Source organism: Oncorhynchus masou, chromosome 20, assembly GCF_036934945.1.
Source record: "Oncorhynchus masou masou isolate Uvic2021 chromosome 20, UVic_Omas_1.1, whole genome shotgun sequence".
Classification (NCBI taxonomy): Eukaryota; Metazoa; Chordata; class Actinopteri; order Salmoniformes; family Salmonidae; genus Oncorhynchus; species Oncorhynchus masou.
Window position 1 is genome coordinate 13275598 of NC_088231.1, and position 18057 is coordinate 13293654.

The window sequence follows — 18057 nt, forward strand, 5'->3', positions numbered from 1 at the left end:
AGATAATCTTGCTTCTCGTGGTCTATGAGTCCTTTAGGTGTCATGCAAACTGCACGAGGGCTGTCATGTGCTTTTTACTGAGGAGTGGCTCCCATCTGGACACTCTACCATAAATGCCTGATTGGTGGAGTGCTGCTGAGATGGTTGTCCTTCTGGAAGGTTCTCCCATCTCCGCAGAGGAACTCTGGAGCTCTGTCAGAGTGGTCATTGGGTTCTTGGTTTCCCTGAGCAAGGCCCTTCTCCCCCGATTGTTCAGTTTGGCAGCCAGCTCTAGGAAGAGTCTTGGTTCCAAACCTCTTCCATTTAAGAATGGTTGAGGCCACTGTGTTCTTGGGGACCTTCAATGCTGCAGAGATTTTTTGGTACCCTTCCACAGATCTGTGCCTTTTTTAAGTTTTATATTGTAAAAAAAGACAACACCAACATCAATTTGAAGTTTTGATGGCATTTTCAGAGGTTTCTTATTTTTCTTGATTCATAACTCTGTAGTGAAGTGTATGAAAGGGTTGTTTTGTGCCATGTAGGACCAGAAAGGTTTGAGGCCTAATGTGAAATCGATAGCCTGACTTGTCCCATTTGACAATATGTGTGACCTTCTGTTGTGTTGCTGAGTCTATGAAGGGATGAGTTTGAATTGTATCCTCAGATACCCCAACGTCTATCAACAACAGTCTTTCGATAACATATTTGCTATCTATATTGATGAATATTTGAGCTTCTGTAGTTTTATGGTTTGAAACAGTCATACAATGTAGCGTCACGACGTCATTGTTATATTATATGACTTCCCTCAATTGTTCAACTGAAGCTCTGACCGACAGAAGCATCATATTATTCATCGGCAAAAGAACCACAGGTCTTAAATGAAGTCACCTCCAAAATCATTGGCACCCTTGAAAAAGATGAGGAAAAAACACTATAAAATAAACAATACAAACACTGAGCTAAATTGCACGCTCAAGAAAATGAGATACAATTGTATAAAATACTGTACATGCACATGTACATAAACATTGCAACTGAACTCTAAATCCACTCAAATATACCCCTTCGTCCTTTACCGATAACTACTCAATTCAATTCAATTCAGTTCAATTCACTCGTCGTCAACTCTTTTATTTGCCATTATATAAGTAGAAGCCAAATCTCACATGTTCAGGAAATTCTCCCAACGAAGGGAACCGTAGTGAGACAGCTTTCTATTTTGGGTTTTAGGCTGTGTTTCTGTATAGCACTTTGTGACATCAGCTGCTTTATAAACCATAGAGAGACATCCCCTTCTATTGCCTTGGCTTCCCCCCCTGGCTTCATGGAAAGCCATTTCCCCAACCGATGTTAGCCTGAGAGCATTTGATATACCCTCCTCATCACACTGCATTAAAGCATCCAAGAACCCTTGTAATGTCACGACATTGCTATTAGTCACTCCATCTAATTCATATACTACATCCAGGTCGTATCCGGGCAGAATGATGATTATGCTGCTTGGGCTAATGTTGGTTTATTCAGATGTCAGCAAGCAAGGACATTTGTGAACACTCTCTCCTTCTAAAGTAATGTTCCCATTCCTATTAATTCACTACTAACCTCTTCTAGTCCTAATAACCCTCAGAGGACTGGAGAAGCCTGGGATATATTCACTAGGAACCAAATGGGACAACATTGGGAGGGATCTACCTGAATTTGTCCAATAGAAACTCTGTTTTTTGTTGGAGAAAAAAAAGGGGTTGCTACGGTGTCCACTAGTGAATACGCCCCTGCTGATCCACGTCCTAGGAAGAAATGCATAAGAAATCTCTGATGGAGGAAGTGACCGTACAGATGGGAAGCTCCCTGAAGACTAATGGGGAATTCCGATGCAAAAGAGAGCAGTGGAAATCCACTAATCTATTATAGCTGATGGAAAGTCCATAACAACGTATAACATGGCATACATTATTGATCCTAATGAAGCCATTCAAAATATCCCTCATTACCTGCATGCACTGGTTTGTGATAATGAGGAGACACGTAACACGTTACCAGGCTGTATTCTCTAACCTCTGGAGTCTACAAGGAGAAAGAGGCTAGGTCGAGAGAGAGAGAGAGAGAGAGAGAGAGAGAGAGAGAGAGAGAGAGAGAGAGAGAGAGAGAGAGAGAGAGAGAGAGAGAGAGAGAGAGAGAGAGAGAGAGAGAGAGAGAGAGAGAGAGAGAGAGAGAGAGAGAGAGAGAGAGAGAGAGAGAGAGACAAACAACAGATATTGGTTTGTCTCTCTCTCTCCCACTCTCTCCCCCTCTCTCTCTCTTTGGGCCTCTCTCTCTGACTCCCTGTCTGTCCATGGAAGGAAGGAGTGGTGAGGTTCACTGAAGGAAGGTCGGTGAACAGAGGAGGCTGGCGAGAGGAGCTATAGGAGGACAGTCTCATTGTACCGGCAGGAATGACATTACTGGAACGCTTTCAAACATATGGAAACCACATTTGATTCCGTTCCATTTATTCCATTCCAGCCATTACAATGAGCCCATCCTCCTATAGTTCCTCCCACCAGCCTCCTCTGATAGCGACGGAGGGATGATGGAGGGATGACAGAGGAAAGAGAAACAGAAAACATCTATAAAGAGATAGACTTGGGCATCAGGCAGTCTGTCTCTCTGACTCGACAAAGTCCTCCAGTACGTCACAATGTCTGTCGATGCCATATATCAGCAAGCCAATTATCCTCACACTAACATCCACAGTCAATAGCATTCTATGGTTGCATCTGAAGTGGCACCCTATTCCATATGTAGTGCATTGCTTTGAACAGGGCTCTGGTCAAAGTAGTGCACTACAGGGAATGTAGTGCCATTTTGGACGTAACCTATGACCCTCTACGATCCCCCTGTCAGGACCAACCATTACATCCACTGTGCCCTGCATAGGCTATTATGCTGAGTCTGGGGAGTAAATGAGCTTTCACTCTTTTTTCCCTCTTTAGAAGTGAGATATTGTTCTAGTCTTTTGCATTATTTTCTGTCCCTCTAGCAGGAAGGAGCAGCGGCTGTTTCTTTAAGGATCGATATTGTATTGCAGTGAGAGATGTGTTGAGGTAAAAGGGGTAAAAGGTTGTGCTGAATACATTATTAAGTCTTAGACTTGGATGTATTGGTCACCTTTATTTCTCCAGTGTGTTGTTCCCGCTCTGTTGAGAGACAGGGAAGGTTAGTGGTTTAATTGACTGAGGGTGCAGCGCTCTAAGTACGACCAACAGGACGGCGGGCTGGACTGCCCTCCGGTGGACAATCTATCCCACTGCAACCAATGGTATGTAGGTCCTGTTTGAATACTTAAAATTGCCTTCTTCCTCCCTTCCTTGAATTCACTTATTAGGCTTGGTGCTTATGCACCAATTGATCATATATTTTATGAGGGAGGAAGGTTTGCATGTTAAAGGTTGAATTTGATTATTAGCAGCAGAGGCTTTGCTTTTTCATAACAGGTTTGTCATGAAAATCATTTGCTTGTTGACTTAGGTAGCCATGGTTATAAAATCATCCTATTCACTGCTGATATGATTCATTTGCATAGCTGTAGATATTGACGTCTCCATGGAAACGGAAAGGAATAACGTTATCCACTTTGGCAGCCTCTGACCACATCTATTTTAACACGGAGGGATGGTCATTAAACATCAATAAATACATGAAAACAAAGTGAATAGAGACACTGAATCTGTTTGATTCACTCGATGACTTCTGCTTTATCCCAGCCCCTCCAAAAGACACGTATAGGCCTACAGGTTGAAGAGGTTGGAGCAGGGGGCTGCCACACTGAGCACCCATGGAGCGTTTGTTGTGGATTTCTCAATAGCACAACGGAAGACAATAGCATCTAGGATTTGATACTAGCAATCTTCCCGGTATGCTAGCTCATTTCCGGACAGATTTTTCACATCAGACCCGGGATTCGAACTGTCAAACAACTAAGCTATTTGACGCCCGCCTAGTAGTAACGGTTGATATTCCTAAAAAATGTAGACACAATACAATTCACAAAATCATAGCACATCCCTTTAAGGCTGACTAAGGATCTGACCCTTTTTTAAATTTTAATTTCACCTAAAATGACATACCCAAATCTAACTGCCTGTAGCTCAGGACCTGAAGCAAAGACATGCACATTCTTGATACCATTTAAAAGGAAACACATTGAATTTTGTGGAAATGTGAAATTAATGTAGAAGAATATAACACATTAGATCTGGTAAAAGATAATATAAAGAAAAAAACATGCGTTTTTTTGTATTTTTTTGTACCATCATCTTTGAAATTCAAGAGAAAGGCCATAATGTGTTATTCCAGCCCAAGCGCAATTTAGATTTTAGCCACTAGATGGCAGCAGTGTACCTGCTTTAGGCTGATCCAATGAACCGTTGCATATATGTTCAAGATGTTGCATCAAGACGGCCCAAATGTGCCTAATTGGTTTATTAATACATGTTCAAGTTCATAATTGTGCACTCTCCTCCTATCTCATAGAGGTTAAAGCTGACTCCACTATGTCTCTGTGTAACGCTTGATGTGAACATGCATTTCATCTCCACACTCACTGCCTTTTAGAGTGAAAGCATTTTCTGTTTAGCCTAATTAATTAAAACCAAGGAAACGTTCAATATTAATCTTCTCAGCGCTCTGAATTCTAACTGCAGTCATAATCTTATACAGACTAATGCTAATTAAAGTTCCTTCAAGGTTATCTCTAAACAGGCCAACTGGGATCACCAACAGCTTAGTTCTTTATTGTGGAAATAATATAATTGAGTGGTCACAGACATGCAACTCCACGAGAGTTAGAGGTAGAAGAGATGACTCTATTTGAGGTCGAATGGGAGCACAGTGCCTTCTTTTGTATTCTCATGAGTTCATATTACACTTTACCACATGGGGGCGCTAATGGACCATAGAAGATATACGTTGTATTAAAAATCCTCAGGCATGCTGGCCTCCTAGTTCTCTTGCCAGACTAGACACAGCTGGTAAATACATAAATATGTTTAAAAGCCTTCAGTATTGATAGAAAGAGGAAATATATTCATCTACCAAAGCCTATATTGACTGGTGGATTATGTCTCTGATTTTCCTGAAATGCATCATCCATGAATCACAACTAGACTTAGAGTTAGAAAAATGTATTAAAGTGTCACTCCACAATGATACAATAATACACAATACTGAAACACATTGTGGAAAGCTCCAACTGAGTTTTGAGACACTGAAAACAATCATGGTCAAACATGGTACATGTCTATAATACATTGCATCATCAACACACATGTATAAAATAATAATTGTAACAAACAATTTAAGGACAGTGGATAACCCCAACCCTAACTATGCATCACAAAACTTTTTATTTGGACAACATTTCTTTAAAAGTCCGTATCAGTTGGAAGCTTCTGTGTTTATAGTCTCAACTCTGAACATGTTTCAACTCAGAAAAATCATTCACCTGTGACATCATGTCTAAACTTGTCATGGCCGGGGCTATGCTTTATGGGATAGGTGGATAAGGGTATGGGGGAAGGTTAATGAGGTATAACGACATATCCATAGATAGTACAGTATACAACGTTCAGAGCTCAGTTCTGACCCTGTTAGCAGTTTGAATTCAAACCCAAACAGAAGTTTACCTGGTCCTTCAGGAGACCAGTGTAACAGAGAACAACTACCAGCTGCTCCTTACTGAATGTAACTAAGCAAAACATTTTCCTCTCCTCCATTTAGTAAGTTTGCTGTGCTCTTGTCTTCTCTTTGGTATGCCCCGAGTGCTTGAATACCTTAACTGGGAGGAATTTGCTTCAGAAGAGAGCAGTGGAGCTGCCAGGCTTGTGGCGACAAGCACACAGTTAATTGCATCACATCCGCAAGAGTGATCCAGCTGGGTGTGTGTAGCTATGTGGCTGTGTACTCTTTAGGTTCCTCCCTCCCTCCCTCTCTCTCATTCTCTCTCTCCTCCTCCTCTCGGTGAGTCTCTAGGTGAGTCAAAAGCAGCCCAGAATCAGGAAGTAGGATGCCGTGACAAACATTAGTAGGCAGAAGGAAATGGGCACCAGCACCACACAATGTCACTATGTCTGCTGCTGCTCCTGTCCATGGTAACACAAGGACGAGAGGGAGGAGAGGCCACAGGGAAATGACCCCATCGTCGATCATGTTGCTGCTGGCTCTGACAGCCTGCCTGGCGGGGACTGGTAGGTGTGGACTGTGGATAGTAAAGATGATTTGCCCTTACTGCTCATTGGAAACAGAGCTTTCATGGCTTTCTCTACTCTCCTACATTCACCCACTTTCATTACTTGTCTGTTTTCTATTGGTGTCCTTCCTGTTCTTCTTTTTTTCTCAGTTTGCCTGATAATGTAATAGTCTGCTGAAATGTGGTTGATATTGGCGGGTGGTGGCTGCTGAAATATGTGTGGACACGTTTTATGAAGAGATAGTGAAAGCTCTAGGCCTTTTGACTACATGGTATTCTATCCAGTAGGTCTTACACACTGTACCTGAGTAATGGCTGCTGTATGGTTACATGTGCCTTTGAGTGGCTTCACAATGCTTTCTGAAGTTGAATATTTGAATAGCTCTCCGAGAGCTTGTTCACTTCTATTCAATCGGATGTTATTGTCTTTGTACATCTCTGTCACATGTCAGTTGTGAAAGAGGCTGAGTTCACATCCCTTCTTGCAACAGGTAGTTAGTTACGAACGATAAGAATCAGCTGTAAACACAGTGAAACATTGATGTTCCTGTTTCATTTCAAAAGATCCATCTTCACAAAAAGAATGAGAACATTGTGTTTTGTCAGTAGGAAAACCATTAACAGAAACATTTTCGCAATGGCATTACCAAGGTTCTAATGGCACAGTTTGTTCCCTCTGTGGTGCACGTTATCTCCATCTGTGTGATACTTCTTTTGAGTTGAAAGAGTCATAGAGTCTACTGCCAGTATACTGTCTGTGCCTTGCCTTTTCACTGTATCCACTGGCTGGTAACCAAGTGATGCGTTCATTTGGAAGGGTTTTTAATGCCATGTCCATGTCTCCTCATCACATTCATTTTGAATTACACTGTACATGCCCAAACATTTACAGTAAGATGTGTCTGTGATGGTTCTTGGAATGTCCGGGGTTAACCTACACAAAGAAAGGTGCTATCTAGAACCTAAAAGGGTTATCAGGCTGTCCCCATGGGAGAACCCTTTGAAGAACCCTTTTTGGTTCCAAGTAGAACACTTTTGGTTCCAGCTACAGAGTGTTCTACATGGACCCCAAAGGGGTACTACCTGAAACCAAAAAGGGTTCTACCTGAAACCAAAAAGGGTTCTACCTGAAACCAAAAAGGGTTCTCCTATGGGGACAGCTGAAGAATGCTTTTGGAACCCTTTTTGGAAGAGTGTATGATACATCGGCTCATTTAGTTAAACATGATTATGGTCACAGCTCTCAACCAAGTACACTACTGACAGGCCCAAACTGATTCACGTCCAAAGATCCGATGACTGTTTAAACTCATTTTTCTGGGAAACAGTATCACACTGTCTGACTCAGTGTAGTTTGCACATAGTGGAGTCTTTCGTGGGTTTTCTATGAATCCTGAATATTCTAAATTGCATAAAACTAGGGTGATGATTTCTTTCCTGGCCAAGTGACCCGGAAAAACTCTTGGCTCTCGCTATACCGTAGGCTTGAGGTCAGGTTGTGTTATAATGAAGAACTCCTGGCCCTATGTTGCTTAACCATGGACTCTTTCATTCATTGCAGTGTTCTGCCAGGGTGAGGAGGACACAAGTACTGTTGAAGAAACACAAACAGAAAATGATGCCGGGTTCTCAGGTGAGCTTTAGCTGTTTTCTGCTCCCCCATGTGCATACTCCTCCAACACAACCTGGTGGCAATAGCTCATAACTGCCCCTTTCCAACGGGTTTGGCATTAGTTGTGCTTGTGTTGATGCTTTTCTCAACGTCCCCAGTGATCCCACCTGTAAGTGATGCTACCCCTACACCAGACTCATACCTATCATCTGAGAGTCCTTCAGGTGAGATTACACCTGTCTCCATAACACAATTCCATGACCTGATTTCCATCAGAGCCTTGCATGGCAACAACAACAAAAAGCCCTCTGGTTTTTCATTTCATTTCATTTTATGTCATTTCAGAGGGATATGAGACTGAAGCTGAAGCTGGTTCTGGGTTCAGTCCAGGTGTCAATTTAGAAGGTATATTACATCAGTACATCTGCACTTTGTGACAACTGCTGATGTAAAACGGGCTTTATAAAATAAACTTGGTTGATTTGATTGATTGATTGAACACAAACAACACAACTGACGTAGTGTTTAAGAAAACCGTGTGTTAGAAACGATTATTGAGATGGTGAAAATAATTGCAGAAACATTGCAGACAAGCTGGTGTTACATCTATAGCGGCACAATCAGTTTCCCACCATGATGGTTCCTCTTCCAGGGGAGGATCAGTCTGAAGCACCACTGGAGGACAGTCTGAGTCTCACCTTCGTCCTGGTTCCTGTTGTGCTGGTGGTCGTGGTAATCGCCATGGTAGTGGGCGTAGTCATAATCAACCGCAGATGGAATCGGAAAGGAACGAGACATTCTGGTAGGTCATGAGAACTGTGCTACAGCTGGGAATATGTCCACGTGATGAGAAGCGACATGACCCCGTTCTCATACACCATGACAGATCTGCTTACGACGAGACGTACTGTACAATTCAGTCGTCCATTTCATTGCATGGGTCCTTTACACCACTATGACGTAAAAAACAGCTCTGAGTTGGGGTATGTTTAGCTTTGTGCACACTTATTTAGAATAGTGTGTAGGCCTACAGTTGTGTACTCAACCACAATACAGTATACAATGTATGAGTGGATATTGTTAATGTACTTTGTCATGACTTTATTAGACGTTTCCTATTCCAGATAACGTAGAAGAGGATAAATATTTGCATGGTAGCGATGACACAGAAAAAGTTCCAATGTAAGTATGAGTTATACAGTGCATTCGGAAAGTATTCAGACCCCTTGACTTTTTCCACATTTTGTTACATTACAGCCTTATTCTAAAATATACAATTATTTCCCTCATCAATCTACAATCAATACAACATAATGACAAGGTGCAAACAGGTTTTAGACATTTTTGCAAAAAACAGAAATACCTTATTTACATAAGTATTCAGACCCTTTGCCATGAGACTCGAAGTCGAGCTCAGGTGCATCCTGTTTCCATTAATCATCCTTGAGATGTTTCTACAACTTTATTGGAGTCCACCTGTGGTAAACTCAATTGATTGGACATGATTTGGAAAGGCATTGAAGGTCCACAAGAACACAGCAGAAATAAACGATGTAAACTGTGCTAATGTGTAGTGAGTTTCACTTACTGCCAAGTACACAAGGGTCCAAAACTGTAAACCTTAAAAAACACTAAATAGATTCTTAAATGGAAGAGGTTTGGATCCACCAAGACTCTTCCTAGAGCTGGCCGCTCGGCCAAACTGAGCGATCAGGGGAGTGGGGCCAATGTCAGGGAGGTGACCAAGAACCCGATAGTCACTCTGACAGAGCTCCATAGTTCATCTGTGGAGATGGGAGAAGTTTCCAGAAGAACATCCATCTCTGCAGCACTCCACCAACCAGGCCTTTATGGTAGAGTGGCCAGACAGAAGTCACTCCTCAGTAAAAGGCACATGACAGCCCATTTGGAGTTTGCCAAACACTACCTATAGGACTCTCAGACCATAATAAAAAGGATTCTCTGGTCTGATGAAACCATGATTGAACTCTTTGGCCTGAATGCTAAGTGTCTGGAGGAAACCTGGCACCATCCCTACGGTGAAGCATGGTGGTGGCAGCATCATGCTGTGGGGATGTTTTTCAGCGGCAGGGACTGGAAGACTAGTCAGGATCGAGGGAAAGATGAACAGAGAAAAGTACAGAGAGATCCTTGATAAAAACCTGCTGCAGAGTGCTCAGGACCTCAGACTGGGGCGAAGGTTCACCTTCCAACAGGACAATGACCCTAAGTGCACAGACAATGACCCTAAGCGCACAGCCAAGACAATGCAGGAGTGGCTTTGGGACAAGTCTGAATGTCCTTGTGTGGCCCAGCCTGATCGGATATCTCTGGATAGACCTAACAATCCCCAAATACAGTTGTGCCAAGCTTGTAGCGTCATACCCAAGAAGACTCAAGGCTCTAAATCACTGCCAAAGGTGTTTCAACAAAGTACTGAGTAAAGGGTCTGAATACTTATGTAAATGTGATATTTTTTATAAATTTGCAAAGATGTCTAAAAAACAGTTTTTGCTTTGTCGTTATGGGGTATTGTGTGTAGATTGATGAAGGGACAAAACAATTTAATCCATTTTAGAATAAGGCTGTAACATAACAAAGTGTGTAAAAAGCCAAGGGGTCTGAAAGCTTTCCGAATGCACTGTATCTAGGCTACTGCTCTTAACTGTGCTCTTTATACACTTCAAGTTGCAGGCACTTAAATTCGTATATGGCAGTAAATCTGTTTCTCTTGGTATGATTTTGACCTCACCCTTTCTCACCTCTGTTTGTTATTTCCTGTTTAGAAAGAAAGACGTTGAGGAGTTTGAAACAGGCGTGTGTGTGTGTGTCTCTCTCTCTCTCTGTGCGTGCGTGCGCGTGTGCTCTTTTCCTCAACAAGTTGTTTCACACAAACACACACGCACCAGTCTCTCATATCTGACATAAAGTATATAGTCATGTGTGAATCGAAGTGTTTACACATTAGCCTGAGATCTTATGAAAGAGCATTTCAGCAGAAATATGGCAAAGCTCAAGTTCCTCCTGCTATGACATGACACCCTGTCCCTGGTCACCAGCCTCCACCTGAGAATGTACGGTATGTAGGTATCTTTAGTGTAAGAGAAAGACCAACATAAAGGAAATAACTGTCAAAAACGATCTCCTGTCCAAACTTTACACTGCACATGAATGCTCTCTCTCGCTCTCTCTCTCTCTCTCTCTAAGCCAATCATGTATCCATGATGAGCATTGACAGAAAACGATAGTCAATGACGAGAGCGCCCTCTTGTGAGAATCAGCAATACTACCACTCAAATGGCCTCCAGGAGAAAATCATGTCAAACTCTATTGGAGGGAAGGACAGTGCTTATTCAAATACGAACAGTTTTGGGTGGAAATCAGTGAAAAACAGCTTATTCCTAAGGAGTTTAATTTGAGACCAGTACACCGTGTGAGAAACCCCTCAACTGTTTTGGATCGTCTTTATACCTCAACAGTGGATGTTTGTATTTTCCCCCCCTCTACACTCCCTTCATTTCAGTCCCTTTATTTTGTCATTTTTGGAATGTCAAAACAGTAATATGACGGGCTGTCGATGTTGTCTGTTTTCCAGGCCCATGTTTGAGGATGATGTCCCCTCTGTGTTGGAGCTGGAGATGGAAGACCTGGAACACTGGATGAATAAAGATGGTGAGTCATCTTAAAACCCCCCCAAAAGAAAATGAATAGCAGCCCACTAATAACTATCTTTGAAAGTCATGTATAACTGGAACAATCTGAGCTGAGGCTGTATATCTTGTATGTTAGTTGGCAGTGGTCGTCCTTGGTCTCCGAGCATTAGACTACTCTTGGTTAACAATAAGAAGATCTGTCTGTTGTCAACTCTGTTGACTACTCACTCCTGTTTTGTAATTGAAATTTGGACATTTGTAATCACATGCCTTTCCCTGATAAATGCTGCTGTGAAAACAGGTTGGTTGAGTATAACTTTTCTCCAAAAGAGGGCGCCATTGTATACTTTATTACTGAGCCACTGCAAGTGTGACGATAGCGTTCATACGTGGACAAGGCTGGAGTCAATTCCTTTTATATGTGCACTTTAAATATCTAAGTACATACTGATAGGAAAGCTATTCGTAGACTGTAAATGTCCATATTGTTTGGGATTTATACAGGGATATTGTATTCGTCACATGAGTTGTCAATTTGTTTTTTAGGTGGAGTTCGAATGGACTCTGGACAAGGGATCTAACATGATATCATGGTAATCATACACCTGTTATTTACTAACACTATAGTAGTCAACTCTACTGTACTTTGCTGATTATGTAGCAACGCTGCAGGATAAGATACTAGGCTCTATTCAATTTGCATCACTGAATCGTTACAGATTGCGCGATATAAATGTAAAGGTAATTCCCGATTGAGCCGACATAGGCAGCGTTTACCGTGAACGTAGTCTCCGCTAACGCGGAATATTTCATTTACATTTCAATCACGCTTTAACGCTGAATATCTGTAATACGGATTGAATAGAGTCCAAGGTGGTGACTGGCGAATGCGTCAGTCACACCCATCAATGGAACTCGGGAACAGGGAGGGAGGACAGACAGCCTGGTGATGACATAATGTGTTGTCCGGGTGACATTATAACATGACCTGCTGCTGTTGACGTGGGTTGACCTGTCCTGCTGTTACTGTAACATGAAACTCAACAGTCTATCATTTGATTAAGAGAAAGGATCTAGGATCAGTTTAGCCTTTTAGATCATAATTAATAAGATGGACATGGATGAGGAGACCTGATCCTAGATCAGCACATGTAGTCTGTGACACTTTATAAATTCAGGCCTTGGTCAGTGGAGGCTGCTGAGGGGAGGACGGCTCATAATAATGTCTCCAAGGGAGCAAATGGAATGGCATCAAACACTTGAAAACAACATGTTTGATGCAGTGGTGAAACTTTTGTTTTAGAAGTGGGAGGGACATTTTTTTCATCTATATAATATATATATATATTTTAATCCTGTCGGATAAACACTCCATACAGCCTTCCCAACCTCTTGGAGGTGTCCGTTTTGTATCACATTCCAATGATAAAACGGGGGAACAAAAATGCAATTTCAGAATGTGGGGGGGACATGTCCCCTCTGTCCCCATTGAAGGTTTTGCCCCTTGTTTGATGTATTTGATACCATTCCACTTATTCCGCTCTAGTCATTACCAAGAGCCCGTCCTCCCCAATTAAGGTTCCACCAACCTGCAGGTACGATTAATAAAGCTGCCAGTTGAGGACTTGTTTGGCATCTGTTTCTCAAACTAGACACTCTAATGTACTTGTCCTCTTGCTCAGTTGTGCACCGGGGCCTCCCACTCATTTTTCTATTCTGGTTGGAGCCAGTTTGTGCTGTTCTGTGAAGGGAGTAGTACACAGCGTTGTACGAGATCTTCAATTTCTTGGCAATTTCTAGCATGGAATAGCCTTCATTTCTCAGAACAAGAATATACTGACACATTTCAGAAGAAAGGTCTTTGTTTCTGGCCATTTTGAGCCTGTAATCGAGCCCACAAATGCTGATGCTCCAGATACTCAACTCGTCTAAAGAAGGCCAGTTTTATTGCTTCTTTAATCAGAACAACAGTTTTCTAACATAATTGCAGAAGGGTTTTCTAGTGATCAATTAGCCTTTTAAAATGATAAACTTGGATTAGCTAACACAATGTGCCATTGGAACACAGGAATGATGGTTGCTGATAATGGGCCTCTGTACACCTATGCAGATATTCCATAAAAAATCTTCTGTTTCCAGCTACAATAGTAATTTACAACATTAACAATGTCTACACTGTATTTCTGATCAATTAGATGTTATTTTAATGGACAAAGAATGTGTTTTTCTTTTAAAAACATGGACATTTCTAAGTGAACCCAAACTTTTAAACAGTAGTGTACATACTCATCATGTGCAGGTATTGATCCTTAATTTAACTAGGAAAATCAGTGGAGAACAAATGATTATTTACAATGACGGCCAAACACAGATGACGCTGGGACAATTGTGTGCCACCTTATGGGACTCCCAACCACAGCCAGATGTAATGCAGCCTGGATTTGAACCAGGGATTGCAGTGACCCTTCTTGCACTGAGATGCAGTGTCTTAGACCACTGCGCCACTCGGGAGCCCAATTTTGCAACAGGCATTTCTGTTTTTTGTATTTTCCCCTGTTTTTCTCCCCAATTACATGATATCCATTTGCGATCCAATTACAATATTTATTGTCTCATCGCTGCAACTCCATAACAGGCTCGGGAGAGGCGAAGGTCGAGTCATGCATCCTCCGAAACATGATCCGCCAAACCACATTTCTTAACAACCGCCCACCTAACCCGGAAGCCAGCTGCACCAATTTGTCGGAGGAAACACTGCTCAACTGACGACCGGAGTCAGCCTGCAGTCGCCCGGCCCACCACAACAGTCATTTCTGTTCCCCCTGCATACCTTGTTTTGATACATGGTGGCCAGACACACACACACACACACACACACACACACACACACACACACACACACACAGATACAGAGCGAGACAGAGTCTCACATACTCCCACACATGCTTCTATTATCTCTCTGACACACACACTCACACGCACAGAAATATACACATGACTGCACAAACACATGCCTCACTTACTGACACAAGGGCACACACACACACACACACACACACACACACACACACACACACACACACACACACACACACACACACACACACACACACAGTGGCTGCTGAACTCTGTCCCCTAGTCCTCCTCTGTACCCATCGTAACCTTCTAACCCTCTGTAGCAGGAAGAGTCCTGACATCTGTTAGCGATTACCACAGGCATGCATGGAAGTGTGGCGCAACAGGGCGTAGGGATGGCCCCTTGTTCTCTCTCTCAGAAAGGCTGGGAGGGTCAAGGTCCATTAGACTAGCTGTGAGCTCACGTCATTCACACACAGCTTTTTTCCCCCAGAGTTCTGTGGGTTTGCAGTGTGCCATAAGGGTGGAGGGTCATAGACTACTCTCAGTTAACTGTGTATGGCAGGCCAACTGTAGACCAGTGGAGGCTGGTGGGAGGAGCTATTTGGAGGACGGGCTCATTGTAATGGCTGGAATGTAATAAATGGAACCGTTTAAAACACATCAAACATGGAAACCACATTTTTGACTCCGTTCCATGTATTCCATTCCAGCCATTACAATGAGCCCGTCCTCCTATAGCTCCTCCCACCAGCCTCCACTGCTGTAGACAGCATGCCCTATTGTAGACCTACTGTAAGTACATAAAAACCAACTGTAAATATCTGTTGTTTCCAATGGGGGATTTATTGACAGTTTGGTGTAGACTAGAGGATCAACATACCAGCTGATTGTGAAATGACATCATTCTCATTCCTTCCCAAGGACCTTTGTGAGTTACATACTGTAGGACAGAGGGTCTGGTGTGACAACCAAACGAATGTTAAAACATCACGTCACTCCTTCCAATGAAGAATGTTATTCTATTGATTGTATGAACATGTACTGTACTGTAGTCGCATGACCTCTCCCTGTCTGTCTGTCTCCTCTAGGCTAGTCCCTAAAGAGTCACGGAGTCAGTCAATTCTCTCTCTCAACCGTCCTCATGCTGTACTGCCGGTGACAAAGGACATTTCCCCATCGCAGGGAAGGACATTCTGTTACCCAGCCGCACTGTAGGCTTCGTCTATTCATGTCAATGTCAAAGCAACGTCATCAACCGACCACATTGACAACAAGAAAGCAACACCTCCTCCAAGGTGGCTGCAAAAAACAGGAAATGCTGAATTTATTTTCCATTTCAGCATAAACAAAAGACAAGTAACAATAAATGCACAAGTTAAACTTTTTTAGACCGTAACATCTTAAAATCTGCGCACTCCACCGTCAAATGTACTGTGGTATAGACTCTATGGAGAAACAGTGTGTGGCAATAGTCCTTTCACTACACGGATCCTGATTGTGGTCGGCCTAATAATGAATGCTTTTTGCAACGCCATCAACTCAGTACAGTGCCTTTTTAGTCATTGTTTCAAGTTCATATACACTTTTTATGTGATTGTTTTATTGTCTTTTGTATTCAGCTGTCATGCAGTGAGAGAGGGAATCAGTGAGAGAGGGAATCAGTGAGAGAGGGAATCAGTGAGAGAGGAAGGAGTAAAACACAGGAGGTTGGTGGCACCTTTATTGAGGAGGACAGGCTCGGGGTAATGGCTGGAATGGTATCAAATGCATCAGACACTTGGTGTCCATGCGTTTGATGCCATTCCATTCGCTCCGTTCCAGCCATTATTATGAGCTGTCCTCCCTTCAGCAGCCTCCTGTGGAGTAAAACATGTAAAACTATTGCTGAAAGCAGGTGTCGGTAGCCATGTTCTGACACCCAGACAACAATATCAGGACTTGACCTCCAAAGATCCTACAGGCCCTCCCCTTTACAACATAAACACATATTCCATGCCCACAGTAAAGCCAGACCAGATGGTATATACCCTTATTCCAACGGCCAACTGACCCAGTCCCATGATAGATATGATGGCTCTAACCCAGTCCCATGATAGATATGATGGCTCTAACCCAGTCCCATGATAGATATGATGGCTCTAACCCAGTCCCATGATAGATATGATGGCTCTAACCCAGTCCCATGATAGATATGATGGCTCTAACCCAGTCCCATGATAGATATGATGGCTCTAACCCAGTCCCATGATAGATATGATGGCTCTAACCCAGTCCCATGATAGATATGATGGCTCTAAGCCAGTCCCATGATAGATATGATGGCTCTAAGCCAGTCCCATGATAGATATGATGGCTCTAAGCCAGTCCCATGATAGATATGATGGCTCTAACCCAGTCCCATGATAGATATGATGGCTCTAACCCAGTCCCATGATAGATATGATGGCTCTAAGCCAGTCACATGATAAAGATGATGGCTCAACAAATGTTTATGCTAAAGACTGGCTAGTGTCTCCTCCTCTGCTTTGCTCTGTCCCTTCTGGTTGTAGTATACAGACTGCACGTGGATCTATCTCTGTCTCTCTTTCACTCTCTCTCTGTCTCTCTTTCACTCTCTCTTTCTCTGTCTCTCTCTCTGTCTCTTTGTCTCTCTCTGTTTCTCTCTCTCTGTCCCTGTCTCTCTCTCTGTCTCTCTTTCACTCTCTCTGTCTCTCTTTGTCTCTCTCTGTCTCTCTCTCTCTCACAAACTCTTACTCTAATTACGAAACCCTGCCTATTGTTTTATGCATGAGATAACTGAGAACTGCTGGTACACTGCTTTGCTTTGGTTCATGGCCATCACGCAATGCTAAAGCTGTTTAGAATTCAAGAGCGAGGAGGGAAGGTAATTTCTGAGAGTCTGAGATATTTTCACAGAGTTCAAATTTCAGTTGGGTTGTTGTATACAGTGACTGTCTTGTGATGTTTTGTTTTCCCTGATTTTCTTTGAGAAACAGTATTTCACAATTACTGTCATTCCTTCCTAAGCATGTCATTCCTTTTGATGGTACAATGTCTTTCATTGGTTGAATATGTTTTTCCTCCAATGATAGTGGTGTTGTTGATATGCAATCTGAATCTACAAATTCTCGTCACATCGATGTATAAATGTTTTGCTCAGCTCTACGTGACAGGCAGTATTTTGCAGTAACTTTCATTGTAAATATCTGGAAGATATTTTTTTTTAGTCACGTGTATATTTTTTAAATGTGTAAATTGTGCTTGATTTGATACAAATATTGATATTTGCTTATGGTCATTGGAGTGAATTTGGTCCCTCAATCTCTGTTAGGTTCTCATATTTGTCAGTAATCCAAGTGTTACAGCAGTAGTTATTGTAATAATTTCAACAAGTAACCAACTGTCCGGCCAATACATTTGCATATTTGTAAATCATCAATAAATCTGTGACGTGCTAATCTCGTGGTAATGGCTGGAGTGGAATAGGTGTAACGCTATCAAACACATGAAAAACATGGTTTCCATGTGCTTTATGCCAGTCCATGTGCTCCGTTCCAGCCTTTATTATGAGTCGTCCTCCCCTCAGCAGCCTCCACTGATGTGCTCTACCCTCTCTTCCCTCCATATACCTGATGGACACTCATTGGATGGTAATGGAATTCATATTAGAGGAGGCTGGCGAAGAGCAACAAGGACAGACATCCTGGAATGCGATGCATATC

At 42.5% G+C, this 18057-nt stretch overlaps 1 protein-coding gene across 2 annotated transcripts; it reads left to right on the top strand.

The window, feature by feature from the left end:
• The first annotated feature begins 5957 nt into the window (after positions 1-5957).
• Positions 5958-17793, top strand: LOC135506987 (transmembrane protein 154-like). Of its 2 annotated transcripts, none has more exons than XM_064926436.1 (9): positions 5958-6209; positions 7773-7844; positions 7982-8047; positions 8169-8228; positions 8476-8625; positions 8948-9005; positions 11419-11495; positions 12023-12069; positions 14112-15415. In XM_064926436.1, the coding sequence occupies exons 1-8, from the start codon at positions 6089-6091 to the stop codon at positions 12055-12057; spliced, it is 639 nt and encodes a 212-aa protein (XP_064782508.1). In that variant the 5' UTR covers positions 5958-6088; the 3' UTR covers positions 12058-12069; positions 14112-15415. The 2 variants fall into 2 exon arrangements, with proteins under 2 accessions (XP_064782508.1, XP_064782507.1); XM_064926435.1 differs by lacking the exon at positions 14112-15415 and adding an exon at positions 15424-17793 and having other exon boundaries at positions 5959-6209.
• The last annotated feature ends 264 nt before the right edge of the window (positions 17794-18057 follow it).